The sequence below is a fragment of the Staurois parvus genome, unplaced genomic scaffold (assembly GCF_062004578.1).
Source record: "Staurois parvus isolate SC_StPar_1 unplaced genomic scaffold, SC_StPar_1.0 ptg000187l, whole genome shotgun sequence".
Lineage (NCBI taxonomy): Eukaryota > Metazoa > Chordata > Amphibia > Anura > Ranidae > Staurois > Staurois parvus.
This window is the reverse complement of record NW_028317983.1, coordinates 5382120-5401064: the sequence shown is the minus strand read 5'-3', so window position 1 is coordinate 5401064 and position 18945 is coordinate 5382120. Positions and strand designations below refer to the sequence as shown.

General features: G+C 43.9%; 1 protein-coding gene across 4 annotated transcripts in view; it reads right to left on the bottom strand.

The window, feature by feature from the left end:
* MTSS1 (MTSS I-BAR domain containing 1) overlaps positions 1-18945 on the bottom strand; it is a 268242-nt gene that overhangs the window by 41784 nt on the left and 207513 nt on the right. For all 4 annotated transcript variants that reach the window (XM_089677514.1, XM_089677517.1, XM_089677516.1 and 1 more), the window contains exon 6: positions 8841-8915. In XM_089677514.1, the coding sequence (XP_089533640.1) occupies positions 8841-8915 (75 nt within the window). The remainder of the gene's footprint in view (positions 1-8840; positions 8916-18945) is intronic.

The window sequence follows — 18945 nt, the reverse complement described above, 5'->3', positions numbered from 1 at the left end:
GTGTTCTTCACTTGTCTGGATGTTGTGAATGGGTTTGTCTTTACCATAGAGAGGATCCTGCTATAATCTAACACTGTTGTCTTCCATGGACGTCCATGCCTTTTTTTATGTTGCTGAGCTCACCAGTGCGTTCTTTTTTCCTCAGAATGTACCAAACTGTTGATTTGGCCACTCCTAATGTTGCTGCTATCTCTCTGAAGGATTTGTTTTATTTTTGAAGCCTTACAATGGCCTCTTTCACTTGCATGGACAGCTCCTTTGAATGCATTATGTAGGTTCACAGCAATAGATTCCAAATGCAAATACCAAACTTCAAACCAACTCCAGACCTTTTACCTGCTTAACTGATGAAGAAATAACGGAGTAGCCCACACCTGGCCATGAAACAGCTTTTGATTCAATTGTCCAATTACTTTTGGTCCCTTGAAAAAGGGGGGATTGCTGCTCTTAAGAGCTGTAATTCCTAAACCCTTCCTACAATTTGGATGTACATACCCTCAAATTAAACCTGAGATTGTGCACTTTCAGCTCATATCCATTATATGTCTATAGCTTGAATATGTTTTGGTAAATATCTGAAAAAAAAAACTAAAATTGTGCCAGTGTCCAAAAATATATGGACCTAAGTGTATATTGCACCAGAAATGTGCAGAGTTCTTTACAAAATAAAGGTAGACAGTACAGTTACAATACAGTTCAAAACAAGAGGGTTAGGGGGCCCTGCTCATGAGAGCTTGCAATCTAAAAGGGAAGAGAAAGTGATAAAAAGGTAGTAGCTGTGCGGAGATGGGCTGATTAAGATGGTAAAATTCAGTTATTAGCTAGAGATGAGTTTTCAGGGAACACCAAGAGACCTAAAAGCAGACAGAGTAGGAGATAGTGGGATTGACTGGGGTAGGGGGTTCCAAAGGATGGAAGAGGCTCTGAAGATCTGAACATGAGCATGGGAGGAGGTGATGAAGGAGGTGGTCTTGTGAGCGGCAAAGTGGTTGACAATTTCAGATAAGGTTGGTGATGTAGCTGGGAGCAGGGTTGTGGATGGCTTTGTATGTCGTTAATACACTGCTCAAAAAACTTAAAGGAACACTTTGAAAACACATCAGATCTCATGTGTTAGGAACGTAAGGATGCCCCATCGTTTGATGAAAATGAAAATTATCAGCCTACAGAGGACTGAATTCAAAGACACCCCGAAAATCAAAGTGAAAAAATTATGCAGCAGGCTAGTCCATTTTGCTGAAGTTTAATTACAGTAACTCAAAATGGTCCTCAGTAGTTTGTATGGCCCCCATGTGCTTGTATGCATGCCTGACAACGTAAGGGCATGCTTCTAATGTGTCCTGTCCTGGGGTATTTCCTCCCAGATCTGGACCAGGGCTTCACTGAACTCCTGGGCAGCCTGAGGTGCAACCTGGCGGCGTCAGATGGACCGAACATGATATCCCAGAGATGTTCTATTGGATTTAGGTCAGGCGAGCGTGGGGGCCATTCAATGGTATCAATTTCTTCATCCTCCAGGAACTAACTGCATACTCTTGCCACAAGGGCATTGTCGTGCACTAGGAGGAACCCAGGACACACTACACCAGAGTAGGGTATGACAATGGGTCCAAAGATTTCATCCAGATACCCAATGGCAGTCAGAGTGCCACTGTCTAGCATGTAGAGGTCTGTGCGTCCCTCCATGGATATGCCTCCCCAGACCATCACTGACCCACCACCAAAACGGTCATGCTGAACGATGTTACAGGCAGCATAACGTTCTCCAAGGCTTCTATAGACCCTTTCACATCTATCACATGTGCCCAGGGTGAACCTGCCCTCATCTGTGAAAAGCACTGGGCGCCAGTAGCGGACATGCCAATTCTGGTGTTCAATGGCAAATGCTGATCAAGCTCCATGGCTGCCGGGCAGTGAGCACAGGGTCCACTAGAGGACGTTGGGCCCTCAGGCCTCCCTCATTAAGTGTGTTTCTGATTGTTTGGTCAGAGACAATCACTCCAGTGGCCTGCTGGAAGTCTTTTTGTAGGGCTCTGGCAGTGCTCATCCTGTTCCTCCTTGCACAAAGGAGCAGATACTGGTCCTGCTGATGGGTTAAGGACCTTCTATGGCTCTGTCCAGCTCTCCTAGAGTAATTTCCTGTTCTCCTGGAATCTCCTCCATGCTGTTGAGACTGTGCTGGGAGACACAGAAAACCTTCTGGCAATGGCACGTATTGATGTGCCATCACTGCCTGTGCAACCTCTGTAGGGTCCAAGTATCGCCTCTTGCTAAAGGAAGTGACAGTGACCCTAGCCAAATGCAAAACTAGTGAAAAACAGTCAGAAAAGAGGAGTAGGGAAGAAATGGCAATGGCCTCTACTTGTAAAACCATTCCTGTGTTAGGGGTCGTCTCATTGTTGCCCATCTAGTGAGCCTATTATTAATTTCATTAACACCAAAGCAGCTGAAACTGATTAACAACCCCCTCTGCTATTTAACTGACCAGATCAATATCCCAGGAGTTTAATTGACTTGATGCTATACTCTGATTAAAAAGTGTTAATTGAATTTTTTTGAGCAGCATACTTTGAATATTATTCGTTGGGCGATCAGAAGCCAATTAAATAATTGGCAGAGAGGAGTGGGAGATACTGAGCAATTGGTAATGTGGATGATTCTGGCAGCAGCAATTGTGATAGAGTGAAGGGGGGATAGTCTGTATAGAGGTAGGCCAATGAGGAAAGCGTTGCAGTAGTGGAAGGGAGAGATAACCAGAGAGTGAATTTGTAGATTGGTGGTGGTGTTGGTTTAGTAGGGGTGTATTTTTTAAATGTTACGGAAGTTAAGGTGGCAAAATTTGTACAGTGATTGGATGTGGGGCTGAAAGGAGAGGTTTGAGTCTGAGGATATCCCAAATGGTCAAAGCTTAGTCCCTGCACAAGGGTAGGAGAACCTGTAGACAGTTGCTATTAGATGGAGTGGGACATTCCAGAACAGACCATGCAGATGGGTGGATTTTAAGCCTATTGTAATCCATATTGATGTCAATCATGGGAGAGGGGGCTTGTCGCAAAGCTGTCACTTCACCAAAGGTCTAATTTGGCCTTAACTGAACTTTACACTGTACTTTCCCTTTAAAGCACACATTCCATCCCATAGTTTGAATCCCTGTCACATATGCTCCCTTCTCAAACATTATACAACTCTAACCTGACAGATAAAAGAGTGTCTGACACTTTGTAAATGTACTCTCCCAGAATGCTTGGCAAGCCCCTTTTCCCGTCACTCTATAAAATGAAAAATGGCAATCAGCTTGAAGGTGAAAATCCCTTAGGATCAATTATCCTCAGCTTCGATTGCCTTTTCAGAGGCTAAGCCAAGCCATTCCAATTTGCAAGAGGCTTCTTCTATGATATGCATCTTGCATCCACAAGAGACAATTGAATGGATTAAAGATTGTGTAACATTGGATATAGACAAGCAATGCAAGGATTTTTAATTGCTCATCGGAGTCTCTTATTTGATGTCCTGTAAATAGAGCCCATTTCTTCACATAGCTGAGTGAAATTGATTGTCTCACAACTGAAGATAACGGAGATAAAATTCTGATCCTAGTATGAGGCATATTCCTATACACATCTGACTGTCTAAATCCTGCTGAAGGACCCTGCAGGCAGTCTGTAGCCCAAGGTTGGCCACAGATGGCTCAAACTTTGGACAAAATTCGAGCCGTAGATGGCCCTGAAGGCACCACTTGGCTCATCAAAATTGATATTAAAACCATAAAAGCCAGGAGTAAAATTATTGGCTGAAAGCTGCGTTCCATTATATTTACACAGTCATAGGTGCCATGGATGTCTGAATACAATAACCGGCAGCGACGATTCCTCCCTCCATGCTTTTAGGGTGGATGGGGGAATAGATTGATTTGGTCTGTGGGCTGAACAAGAGTAATGGGACTGTGTAAGCTGGCTGCCAACATAAATCAGGCTGTTGTAGATAACAGATGCCATGCAGATTCTACTTTACACAGAAAATATGAAAGTTTTTAGACATATTCTGCTGCTAAACTATGTTTGATATTGCTCAATGCAGATGTTATATACAGTACATGCCCATCTCCTACTAACTGTTGAACCTCCAAGAGCAATTCCACTTTTGATTTCTCCAGCCTGGGGGGAAGATGATGCACAGTGTGATCCCCACCAGTCCTTACCACTATCCAGGTCCTTGCTTGGGAGCTTCTCTTCTATTTGCAGCAATGCCACGATTGGCTGGCCATTGTTAACAGACATGAAGAACCAGTAGGGAATAGATAACACAGCAGTTGTGTATCCTGCTCCTCTCAGGAACTTGCTATAGAAGCAGGTGGAAAATACACCTAGGTAACTGCTTGCCAAAACTTGGGCTTGTGATTCACGAGGTGGATAAAGACTCACCCTTGTGAGTAGGGGCGGACTGACAACTCATGGGGCCCCTGGGAAATAGGGGATCATGGGGCCCCTGTGTCCTTGCCCACACTCAAAGCACATCCAAAAAAGCCTATAAAAGGTACAAGGGGCATTTCATGGGGCCCCCTACTGACCCCGGGAACTCGGCAGTGCCCGAGTGCTCGAATGGTCAGTCCGCCCCTGCTTGTGAGTAACCACAGGACAAAAGTAAAGAAGATAGGCGTGAGACCCCTTATAGCAGGGGTGGGCAATAAATTTTCTCAATGGGCCACATGAGAAATGAGACTATTGCGTAGAGTCAACCTGGGAAGGTCCATAAGTACCTGAACATACAGAAAACAAACACCTAATGCTAGGATTAATAGGTACAACTGCTCATTAAATAGGTCCCTTTCAGAGAGGTGACCAATGGGTGGTAATAACAGGTGGCTGAGCTGCAGTTTTACCACTCCTTGTGCTGCCCACCTGAATGGGGCTGTAAACATCCAGCGGGATGCAATGTTTTACAAGCAACTGCTTGTCAAACTCACCCATTAAGTTCAATGGGGCTACGCTGCAACCTCGTACGCAATTGTTGCGCAGTAATGTGGCATTATAGGGTTAAATCAGGCGTTGAGGAGGCAATATAACACCTCTGCACTGCCTGTCAACTGCCCTCTGTAAAGCACTGCGACTGGAAGGAGAGTGCCTGAGATCAGTACAGCAGGGATTTCTGCAGATGCTGATCTGGAGTGAAGAACAGGTATACGGCTCCTGGTGTTTGCAGCATGCAGACGCTAACACAGGGAAAGCTTGGCTGGGTAGCAGAGTGACAGGAGAGCATTAGGTGTATTCTAGGCAATGCTCTCCCTCTAGAACCAAATCTGTCTGCTGCAGGGGCGGACTGACAACTCATGGCGCCCCCGGGCAATAGGGGATCATGGGGCCCCTGTGTCCTTGCCCAAACTCAAAAAAGCCTATGAAAAAGGTACCAGGGGCATCTCATAGGGCCCCCTACTGACCTCGGACAGTGCCCAAGTTTCCAACTGGTCAGTCCGCCCCTGGTCTGCTGTACCAATCAGCTCCTGAGGCTCTCTCCTTCCAGTTCTTGCAGAGAGGCATGCAGACAGTGGAGGCATCGAGGGCCAGCCAAAGGGCCGCGGTTTGCCCAGGCCTGCCGTATACTGCAGTATGCAATAAAGCACAGGGTATGGGATCATTTGAAAAAAAAACAAGAGCACAGGAATGGTATGGCTTACAGTTGATGTGGTTGCGAGTGAAGGAAATAAAATGTAGATACAACCTGTAGACAGTGCTTGTGGAGAATATATCTGTCTCCCTGCAGAAGCAGGGATGGATTCACTCAATGCTCTGGGGCTAATCCTAGGTCCACTTCAGGGACATCGGGATGGTGGTATGAAGTCAGTATGGACCTGAAAATGGTCTTGTAGAGACGCCTGTTGGAGGGTATTGTGGAGATGTGGTGGACTGTAAAGAAACTTCCCAAAGAAAGTTACCGCAATTTAGTCCTTTTATATAATAAAGACAGCCATGACATGTTTCGTGACAACTTGTCACTTTCTTAGATAGGAGGTGTGTAACACAGGGTAGTTGGTTGGCTACTAGCAGAGCCCTCCACCTCCAGCCAAGCTTACCAAGCAGTGCTCTGCCTGTAGTCGACTAGATGGTCTGCTATGCACCTTCTATCTGAGGAAATGAAAAGTGGTCATTAAAGGAGTCATGGGTGTTCTTTAGTATTATAAGACTAGTTGGACATTTCTTCATTCAAGGTCCACCACTACACTCCCATGGGTGCCTCTTTAATACCATTTGCAGGTTTTCTTCTGACCACATGACTAGGGAACAGCTTAGCCCAAAACATCAATGGTGGGGATGTTGGGATACTGTATGAGACCCCTGGAGGCCAAGACATTTGGTCATGTGATCTCAATTGAAAGAACCAAGGGACTCATGCCTAGGCAGAGCTAGCAAGTCTTCGGCAGTCAGTAACTCTGGTTCTATGATCACGAGGGGACATTAACTCTTCTTGCCCTTTTCATCAGGTCTACCTATGACCTCAGCATCATCAGTGCAAGAAACACAATACTATAACAAGCTGCAGGTTCTGTGTGTAGGTGTGTAGGCATTGAATTTGTCAGCCTAATTTAAAATTTAGGTAGTGCACAGATAACTATGTCCTATAAAAATATTGACAACTGCACATACATCAGTTTAAAATAAAACCTAAATACTATTCTAGTCAATACATCCATAAACTAATATATGAATTCTAAGACTGACGTATGCAGTAAGTATATTGTTATACTGAAAATGTAATAAAAATTTCTATTCTTTTTTAGATTTAAGATTTTTTTAAAGGTTTGTTTTTACTTTTTTTGGGGGAGAAAAAAAAAAAACGAACAAATTGCAGAGCCAATATTGGCAGTTCCTTCAGACGTAGTCTGTTCAGACGGTGGGTTTGTGCAGTGTGAGAAGGCAGCGCGGAGCTCTTGTCATTGAATGCAGGCCATGGTTGCCATAGGAACTACAGAACTTCTTTAAAGAGCTATAAGGGAGGATAATGACTTACTACACTACTGTCTGTATGAAGTCAGGCAAACATACAAATGCACTTCCTTAACTTCACTGTCAGCCACCCCGGGGTACAGTCAGCAGTATAGAGAGGCCTACTTATTATAGACATAAATCTGGGAATAGAAAGGACTCTCCTCTGCTGGCAGCAAAAAGGAATATTATTTTCGCACAGGAAATGAGTGCAATAAACCTCAAAGCCCACCTGGAATTTAGTAATAAACATATTGCTTGCTGTGAAATGGGGGGAGACATGTGCGGAGAAAACGAACAACAGATGAGGACAGAGGGTCTTTACTGTCTCAACTCGGCAGCGTTCCAGTATCTATGTCAATCCTCAGCATTAGTCACAGCAAAATCAATATACCTTGCTGGAGCCACCAATATCTGCAGAGTAATCAAGAGGATGTCAGCTGGGCTTTGTTGGCCAGAAAAGCCCCTCTAATTCTGGTTTCCCTTTTTAGTCAAGGGTTAACGTCCCAGACTTTGGGGCTGAGCTCCACTCACCATGCTCAAGCCCAATGTTAGCACCCCAGTGACCCATGAAGGTACTATCATTAGAGGAGGCAAAGGAAGGTGGTGGAAGGTAGACAGGGGATGGAAAGAAGAGAAGTGGTGGAAAAAGGACAGGGGGTGGAAAGAAGACGGGGGGTGGAAAGAAGACGGGGGGTGGAAAGAAGACGGGGGGTGGAAAGAAGACGGGGGGTGGAAAGAAGACAGGGGGTGGAAAGAAGACAGGGGGTGGAAAGAAGACAGGGGGTGGAAAGAAGACAGGGGGTGGAAAGAAGACAGGGGGTGGAAAGACGTCAGGGGGTGGAAAGACGTCAGGGGGTGGAAAGACGTCAGGGGGTGGAAAGACGTCAGGGGGTGGAAAGACGTCAGGGGGTGGAAAGACGTCAGGGGGTGGAAAGACGTCAGGGGGTGGAAAGACGTCAGGGGGTGGAAAGACGTCAGGGGGTGGAAAGACGACAGGGGGTGGAATGAGGAGGGGGGAGTGAAAGATGTAAAGGGGGTACAGCGAGGATGGGGAGATGGAATGAAGACAGGGGGTGGAAAGAAGAGAGGCAGTGGAAAGAAGACAGTGGGTGGAATGGGGAGGGGAAGTGAAAGATGTAAAAGGGAGTGGAGTGAGGATGGGGAGGTGACATGAAGACAGGGGTGGAAAGACGACAGGGGGTGAAATGAGGAGGGGAAGTGAAAGATGTAAAGGGGGTGCAGCGAAGATGGGGAGGTGGAAAGAAGACAGGTGGTGGAAAGAAGACAGTGAGTGGAATGGGGAGGGGAAGTGAAAGATGTAAAGGGAGTGGAGTTGGGATGGGGAGGTGAAATGAACACAGGGATGGAAGATGCCAGTGGGTGGAAAGAAGACAGGGGGTGGAAAGAAGACACGGGGGGGGGAAAGAAGACAGGGGGTGGAATGAGGAGGGGCAGTGAAAGATGTAAAAGGGGTGGGGAGTGAGGATAGGGAGGTGGAATGAGGAAGGGTTTTGGAAAGTGGATGGGTGGTCAAGGTGGATGGGTGACGGAGTGTGGACATGAGGTGGAGTATGTCCATGGTTTGGAATGTGCAAAGGAGGTAGAGTGTGGACCAGGGAGGGGGGGGGGGGAGCAGTAAACAGACTGACGGTGGAACCTGACAGGGCTCTGCAACAAAGGCTGTACAGGTCTTTGAGCCTGCAGAAGGTAACAAAGCACTTTTTGCTGACATCTTCCTGCTTCTGTGGATACAAATATGTCAATTAAACCTAAAGTTCCGCATAGGAAATGGCTTGTTATGTTTTCCTGCACTTTGTTTGGGCAAAGGCTCCCAGTTACAGAAGTGGCAGCACAACGTACCTTTCTTGGCCTTTTTCTGAAGTTTTAGAGTGTCGGATGACTTTTTCTTGATTTCTTGACGGGCCTTTTTGTATTCTGAAAGAACAATGCAAGTAATATTAGCAACACACACAAAAAAAAGAAAGTCTGCGGGGTAACATTCTACTGCAGGAAATGTACTGTATATACAGTTGTGGCCAAAATTATTCAACCCCCACTGAAATTGAGTGTTTTGGCCAGTTTGACATTGCTTTTGATCATTCAGTCATCTTGCTTACATTTACATTAAAGAGGCACTTGTAGGTCAGACAAATATAACATAACAGTTATAATGAAATAACCACAAATGTCTTTTCTGTGCTCACAGCATTATCAGTTTTATTCAACCCCCAAGTGACATTCAATCTTAGTACTTAGTACAGCATCCTTTTACAGTTATAACAGCTTTTAAACGTGAAGCATAGCTTGACACAAGTGTCTTGCAGCGATCTACGGGTATCTTCGCCCATTCTTCATGGGCAAAGGCCTCCAGTTCAGTCACATTCTTAGGCTTGCGCACTGCAACTGCTTTCTTTAAGTCCCACCAGAGGTTCTCAATCGGATTTAAGTCTGGTGACTGCGATGGCCACTCCAAAATGTTCCAGCCTTTCCTCTGCAACCATGCTCTAGTGGACTTGGAGGTATGCTTGGGATCATTGTCCTGTTGAAAGGTCCAACGTCTCCCAAGCCTCAGGTGTGTGACGGACTGCATCACGTTTCCATCCAATATCTCCTGGTACTGAAGAGAATTCATGGTACCTTGCACACGCTGAAGCTTCCCTGTACCTGCAGAAGCAAAACAGCCCCAAAGCATGATTGACCCTCCACCATGCTTCACAGTAGGCAAGGTGTTCTTTTCATCATAGGCCTTGTTCTTCCTCCTCCAAACATAGCGTTGATCCATGGGCCCAAACAGTTCTAATTTTGTTTCATCAGTCCACAGAACACTATCCCACAACTTTTGTGGTTTGTCCACATGGCTTTTGGCATACTGCAGTCGACTCTTCTTATTCTTTGGAGACAGCAAGGGGGTACGCCTGGGAGTTCTGGCACGGAGGCCTTCATTACGCAGTGTGCGTCTTATTGTCTGGGCTGAAACTTCTGTACCCACATCTGACAAATCTTTTCTCAGTTCCTCAGCAGTCACACGGGGACTTCTCTCCACTCTACGCTTCAGGTAGCGCACAGCAGTCGAAGTCAGCATCTTCTTTCTGCCACGACCAGGTAGCGTTTCAACAGTGCCCTTTGCCTTGAATTTGCGAATGATGCTTCCTAAGGTGTCTCTTGGTATGTTTAACATCTTTGCAATCTTCTTATAGCCATTGCCCTTCCTGTGAAGAGAAATCACCTCTTCTCTTGTCTTCCTGGACCATTCTCTTGCCTTCACCATGTTTGTAACCACACCAGTAAATGTCTAGAAGGAGCTGAGTATCACAGTCATTTTAAAGCTGCCTAATTGGTGCTTATTATGCTTGATTGCTGCTCGGTGACATCCACAGGTGTTTTCAATACCTGATGGAAAGCACCTGTATGAACCTCTGTTCTTCAGAGTGGTAGTCTTTAAGGGGTTGAATAATTGTGGCAATGAAGAAACCACATAAGAACCATTTACTACTGTATTACATAAACAATTGATGTCATTTTAGTTGCATTTGGGTAGTTACAACGTCCTTGTAGGATTTGATTCTGAATACAATTCCAAATGTACACTATAGTCCCTAAACCCCTTTACAGCATTGGGGGTTGAATAATTTTGGCCACAACTGTATATTCCTATCCTTAACACTGGACTTTAATTACAGTGGACCTAAGGGGTATTCTGTCCCTATGTATGATAAATATAACAAAAAAAAAAAAAAATTCTCATGCCTTTCCTGCAGAAAATAGATTACAGTGGCAGTCATATGACCATATACCTAAGCACTAGTTTACATCATCTTGGGCAGTCTTGAAAGCCTTTTTTAGCTGATATCGTGAACACACCCCTAGGTAGACGGTCACATGACCATATACCTAGGCATTATTTTTTATCATCTTGGCCAATCCCAAAAGTCTCTTTAGCTGAGATCACATAACCAAACACCTATGATAGTCACTGTCAACCCGCAGCAGTTTTTTCATCAAGATATGAGTGTTAGAAGGATTTGTTTTAACCTTTATTACAAATATTCCAGAGTGTTGTACCATGTTGGCCATCAACATAAATTGAAGTTTGGATCTAGGGTGTCACCATTTATTGGCTAACTAGAGTGCCTCTTCTACAGGCAATATTAAAGTAGAACTGTGCCCCATTGTGGAGATTTCCCTTCACTTCCTGTCCCATAGCCAAACAGAAAGTGAGAGAAAATCCCTGAAAACTAAGGGAATTCCTCGGGACCCCCAGGTCACCAGAACTAGTCTTGGAAGATTTCCCCTTTATTATTTTTACGGGGACAACCCAAAATGTGTGATTTTCTTTTACTTTCACTTTCAATAACGGTAAACAGGAAAAATAGAGAGGGCAAATCTTCCTAATGGGGATGCACTGATATATTGGCTGCCGAAAATAGGGTTATTGGCGTTTTGCCGATAGAAAAAAAAAAAGGTGCTGATAATGGCATGATGCATCCCATAGACTTCAATGCAAAGTCACGTCCCACTGACATCAATGCCAAAACTCCCCCTGGTGACAAAACACCAGCCACATTAATTAAAATGGAACTGCGCTGCATCTATGCACCACAAACCAAAATGATCTAGAATTCATTTTTAATATTAAAAACACCCTCCTCCATCTATATCTCCATCCTTTATTTTGCTGAGAAATCATTTTGAAAAACACCTCCTGGCATTTCTGGCTGGGGCCATCTTGAGTAAGGGCAGATGATTCATGTAGCAGTTACTTCCTGGAATCCATCTGGCCTTCGCTCAGGCACTGGCTGAGCTGAGAACTTTCCCTCTCCTCCTGAAGAGGAAACCAGGAAGTAACTGAAGGAATACAAAAAAATAAATATATAAACAAATAAATAAAAAAATGTTAAAACAAGTAAATATGATATATTTCCCTATCTTTTTACTAATGCTAGAGCAATGTTGATTGAGAGAGTGTTCCACTTTAAAAAAATATAATAATAATAATAATTTAAAATGTCTGTTTCGGTTTTGGGCAAGTGCATCTGAATTTTCGGTTTCGGCACCAGAATTTTCATTTTGGTGCATCACTAATAAAAACAGGGGGTTCTAATCCCTCTCTACTCTGTCCAAGACTAAAAAAAAAAAAAAAGTTAAAGTGTTACTAAACCCAGGACCCTGCATTCACTATATCTGGTCTCCCCTGACCCTGCATTCACTATATCCGGTCTCCCCGGACCCTGCAGTCACTATATCCGGTCTCCCCGGACCCTGCAGTCACTATATCCGGTCTCCCTGGACCCTGCATTCACTATATCCGGTCTCCCCGGACCCTGCAGTCACTATATCCGGTCTCCCCGGACCCTGCATTCACTATATCCGGTCTCCCCGGACCCTGCATTCACTATATCCGGTCTCCCCGGACCCTGCATTCACTATATCCGGTCTCCCCGGACCCTGCATTCACTATATCCGGTCTCCCCGGACCCTGCAGTCACTATATTCGGTCTCCCCGGACCCTGCAGTCACTATATCCGGTCTCCCCGGACCCTGCAGTCACTATATCCGGTCTCCCCGGACCCTGCAGTCACTATATCCGGTCTCCCCGGACCCTGCAGTCACTATATCCGGTCTCCCCGGACCCTGCAGTCACTATATCCGGTCTCCCCGGACCCTGCATTCACTATATATGGTCTCCCCGGACCCTGCATTCACTATATATGGTCTCCCCGGACCCTGCATTCACTATATCTGGTCTCCCCGGACCCTGCATTCACTATATCCGGTCTCCCCGGACCCTGCAGTCACTATATCCGGTCTCCCCGGACCCTGCATTCACTATATATGGTCTCCCCGGACCCTGCATTCACTATATATGGTCTCCCACAGCACAAATAACATGGAAATGAAATTATTTTAGTAAATATAAACTGCTAAAGACCTTTTCTCATCAGCTGTATATAGCAGTCTTGTGTCTTTTATCAGTGTCCAGCAGAGCACTGGTTAAAGCTTGTAGGAGGAGTTTTCATTCTGCTCTAGGAGGATGCAGAACCCCTGACCTCTGTCTGGACAGCACTGATTGGCCCTGTGCTGATCACATGCACTCTCCCAAGAAAAAAAAAACCTCTCTAGCAACACACACCAAATTGTGCATGTGCAGAGTGACTCCACACGATATGTCAGGAGTTAAGAGGGGGACAATGGAAGAAGGAGAGGATCAGAGTAGTCAGGATCAAAAAGCATTTTTACACAATGCAGAGGATTAACCCCTTAGGTCCCACAGTGAGTATAACAAGCATGCTTTACTGCATATACAGACTGATTTTACTGTTGTGGGTTTAGTAACACTTTAAGCCTTTAGTTATACTTTAAGTGCATTAATATTACTTTTTAGAAGTACAAATGCAACAATGATCTGAAGTTTACCTGCAGCCTTGTTAAAGTATTTTTTACATCAATAGGTTGGCTAGCAAATTTATTTTACAGGGGATCACCGGGGATTATCACGAAGGTATGGGCCTTAGGCACACAGTCAAGGATGTTAATACCTCAATACTGATAGCAACCAGATAATCAAAATGCAGAACAGGTTCACTTTAAAGGGTATGAAAGGCCAAAACTATTTTCTAAACTTTGGATAGAATGGTGAGGATTTAGAACACCTGATAGGTTCTTATTGCTGATTGCCCACTGGAGAGTATCATCCTCTTTACTGGCAAGATTGATGGCAAATCCAAAGTTTGTGTGTTGTCACAATTTCATTGGATCTTCCAATGAGGAAATCTCATCTAGCGCCATCTAAGGCTCACCACACAAACTGGCTGTATATCCTCCTTTGAATTTACCAACTAGTGTAGTGCACGGGCCTGCTTGATGGGATAGTTTAGGTAGGTCCTCATATTACAGTTTTGTTAAATCAAAAAGTAAATTGTACAAAGATTGTATGGTCAGATTGTAATGGCCACAGACACTTCGATTTTTCAACTGGTTGATGTGTGATTTGATCCAAACGATTGGATCTGCAAACAATCGAATAGTCATACCTTCCCTTCTGATTGTTTTAGAGTCAGTTTTGATTGGATTCAATTAGTCAGTAGGCCAGGGCGGAATATTATCAATCGTTTTGCATCAATTGACAGCACTGAGATTCTTTGGACAGGTATTTTGATAGATCAGATTACTTGGTAGAAACAGATACGATCGATAATTTATAATCCTATCTATTGACCAGAATCCACTGACTATAGATTAATTATTCCTATCGACAGAGAACAATCGGATAATAAATTGATCGTTTAGCGTGTATGCACCAAATGCAAAAAAAGTTATCCCTGCTCCAGGTTGGTCTGTCTTTACAGCCCAATTCCCCAATAGGTGCAGGTCCAACTCGGGACAGTATGCATGCAGAGAAAGTCGGATGAACACATAGCAATGTCAATGACAAAAAAAACCCAGGAAAGCCTTTTGACGCATTTCACAAGAGAGATATTTGGTGCACTCAGAGGAAAAAGACCAGATGTATTATGTGATGACTAGTATATGAACCACACAAGTAAAGTCCATAAAGTCCAAAGGTGGTTAAGGGATAATGCAACAATGCTTGAGAAGCAGCGCCAAATAGGTTCAACAACAAGAACAAATCATTTATTTCCACAAAAATGGCAGCTCACAATAGTAGTAGTCAAAATAAGTGCTTATCAAACTGGTATAAACCGCTGTGCAACTCCTGTCCAGTCCCGCTGCAGGAAGGTCTTCAATGCACTGTCCTTGGCTGTGCTGGTGGCTCCCAGCTCTTCCAGGTCGTTGTGGATCCTCAGGGTGGGCAGGAAGGATGTTAGCTCCAGGTACAGCAGCAGTAGGCATGGCATGTATTCAGAGCATGCATGCTCCTACATCAGGTCATACTGTGCGGCCTGATGGAGCATGAATGCTCAGAACGCGTGCCACGCCTACTGCTGCTGTACCTGGAGCTAACATCCTTCCTGCCCGCCCTGAGGATCCACAACGACCTGGAAGAGCTGGGAGCCACCAGCACAGCCATTCAGCAGCGGGACTGGACAGGAGTTGCACAGCGGCTGATACCAGTTTGATAAGTGCTCATTTGTATACTACTATTGTCAATTTTGTGGAAATTATTAATTCTTATTGCTGCACTTAGATGGCGTTGCTTCTCTCCTTTTTATATTGATGCGTTTCACACCTGCAGGGCGCTTACATAGTCTGGCTGAAAAAAGACAAAAGTCCATCCAGTTCAACCATAAAAAAAAAAGTTATAATCCTATACCCACACTTGATCCAGAGAAAGGCAAAAAACTCAGCAAAGCATGATCCAATTTGCCCCTGCAGGAGAAAAAAAATTCTTACGGATCCCTCGAGAGGCAATCGGATATTCCCTGGATCAACTTTACCTATAATTGTATCGTATACATATATATAGTATCGTTATGTTATGTGCATCTAGGAAAGAATCCAGGCTTTTTTTTAAAGCACTCCACTAAGCTAGCCAGAAACAGCTCTTGAGGGAGTCTATTGCACATTCTCACAGCTCTGACTGTGAAGAAACCTTTCCGTATTTGGAGATGAAATCTCTTTTCTTCCAGACGTAAAGAGTGCCCCCTTGTCCTCTGTGATGACCTCAAGGTGAATAACAATACACCGGGTTCACTATATGAACCACTGATGTATTATACATGGAGATCATATCCCCCTTTTGTATTATACATGGAGATCATATCCCCCCCTTATGTATTATACATGGAGATCATATCCCCCTTATGTATTATACATGGAGATCATATCCCCCTTATGTATTATACATGGAGATCATGTCCCCCTTATGTATTATACATGGAGATCATGTCCCCCCTTATGTATTATACATGGAGATCATATCCCCCCTTATGTATTATACATGGAGATCATATCCCCCTTATGTATTATACATGGAGATCATATCCCCCTTATGTATTATACATGGAGATCAAATCCCCCCTTATGTATTATACAGTTGTGTCCAAAATTATTCAACCCCCACTGAAATTGAGTGTTTTGGCCAGTTTGACATTGCTTTTGATCATTCAGTCATCTTGCTTACATTTACATTAAAGAGGCACTTGTAGGTCAGACAAATATAACATAACAGTTATAATGAAATAACCACAAATGTCTTTTCTGTGCTCACAGCATTATCAGTTTTATTCAACCCCCAAGTGACATTCAATCTTAGTACTTAGTACAGCATCCTTTTACAGTTATAACAGCTTTTAAACGTGAAGCATAGCTTGACACAAGTGTCTTGCAGCGATCTACGGGTATCTTCGCCCATTCTTCATGGGCAAAGGCCTCCAGTTCAGTCACATTCTTAGGCTTGCGCACTGCAACTGCTTTCTTTAAGTCCCACCAGAGGTTCTCAATCGGATTTAAGTCTGGTGACTGCGATGGCCACTCCAAAATGTTCCAGCCTTTCCTCTGCAACCATGCTCTAGTGGACTTGGAGGTATGCTTGGGATCATTGTCCTGTTGAAAGGTCCAACGTCTCCCAAGCCTCAGGTGTGTGACGGACTGCATCACGTTTCCATCCAATATCTCCTGGTACTGAAGAGAATTCATGGTACCTTGCACACGCTGAAGCTTCCCTGTACCTGCAGAAGCAAAACAGCCCCAAAGCATGATTGACCCTCCACCATGCTTCACAGTAGGCAAGGTGTTCTTTTCATCATAGGCCTTGTTCTTCCTCCTCCAAACATAGCGTTGATCCATGGGCCCAAACAGTTCTAATTTTGTTTCATCAGTCCACAGAACACTATCCCACAACTTTTGTGGTTTGTCCACATGGCTTTTGGCATACTGCAGTCGACTCTTCTTATTCTTTGGAGACAGCAAGGGGGTACGCCTGGGAGTTCTGGCACGGAGGCCTTCATTACGCAGTGTGCGTCTTATTGTCTGGGCTGAAACTTCTGTACCCACATCTGACAAATCTTTTCTCAGTTCCTCAGCAGTCACACGGGGACTTCTCTCCACTCTACGCTTCAGGTAGCGCACAGCAGTCGAAGTCAGCATCTTCTTTCTGCCACGACCAGGTAGCGTTTCAACAGTGCCCTTTGCCTTGAATTTGCGAATGATGCTTCCTAAGGTGTCTCTTGGTATGTTTAACATCTTTGCAATCTTCTTATAGCCATTGCCCTTCCTGTGAAGAGAAATCACCTCTTCTCTTGTCTTCCTGGACCATTCTCTTGCCTTCACCATGTTTGTAACCACACCAGTAAATGTCTAGAAGGAGCTGAGTATCACAGTCATTTTAAAGCTGCCTAATTGGTGCTTATTATGCTTGATTGCTGCTCGGTGACATCCACAGGTGTTTTCAATACCTGATGGAAAGCACCTGTATGAACCTCTGTTCTTCAGAGTGGTAGTCTTTAAGGGGTTGAATAATTGTGGCAATGAAGAAACCACATAAGAACCATTTACTACTGTATTACATAAACAATTGATGTCATTTTAGTTGCATTTGGGTAGTTACAACGTCCTTGTAGGATTTGATTCTGAATACAATTCCAAATGTACACTATAGTCCCTAAACCCCTTTACAGCATTGGGGGTTGAATAATTTTGGACACAACTGTACATGGAGATCATATCCCCCCTTATGTATTATACATGGAGATCATATCCCCCCTTATGTATTATACATGGAGATCATATCCCCCTTATGTATTACACATGGTGATCATATCCCCCCTTATGTATTACACATGGAGATCATATCCCCCCTTATGTATTATACATGGAGATCATATCCCCCCTTATGTATTATACATGGAGATCATATCCCCCCTTATGTATTACACATGGTGATCATATCTCCCCTTATGTATTACACATGGAGATCATATCCCCCCTTATGTATTATACATGGAGATCATATCCCCCCTTATGTATTATACATGGAGATCATATCCCCCCTTATGTATTATACATGGAGAGCATATCCCCCCTTATGTATTATACATGGAGATAATATCCCCCCTTATGTATTATACATGGAGATCATATCCCCCCTTATGTATTATACATGGAGATCATATCCCCCCTTATGTATTATACATGGAGATCATATCCTCCCTTATGTATTATACATGGAGATCATATCCCCCTTATGTATTATACATGGAGATCATATCCCCCTTATGTATTATACATAGTGATCATATCCCCCCTTATGTATTATACATGGTGATCATATCCCCCCTTATGTATTATACATGGTGATCATATCCCCCCTTATGTATTATACATGGTGATCATATCCCCCCTTATGTATTATACATGGAGATCATATCCCCCCTTATGTATTATACATGGAGATCATATCCCCCCCTTATGTATTATACATGATGCATGCATATTCTTAGCCCCCAAGTGCAGAACCTTACATTTATCAACATTAAACCTCATTTGCCACATAGTTGCCCAATTACACAGAGCATTGAGGTCGGCTGGTAAGTTTTGTTATGATTAAAGCACCCTACAGGAATGAAACGCATCGTTAGGCTTCCATTTGTGACATGGTCTAATATTACTAATGCTTTTAATAGTTTGAATAAAGAAGATGCTTTGTATTGACATTGGTGTGCGGTCATCCGACGTTCTCTGTGTGTATGGTCAGTATATTGTGTATTGTGATTTCCCCTAACTTTGAAGAGATCTTTTCTTACTTCCTGCTGAGTCCCTGGGACAGAAAGGGAATTTTTAAAAGGATCCAACCAAGGGTCTTAACTACTCAACAAAAAGCTAATTAAAAAAAAAATAAAGCCTGGGCTTTATAGGCACATACATGAGTTAGAGCAGATGTGTAAAAACAGGGTGTAACCCAAAGTATTTTTTTGAGGGACCCAATGCAGCAAAAATCCCAACTCCCACCTCTAAAAAAAAATGAATTGCATTCAAGTGAGCCCCAGAGGGATTTCAAACATTTTCT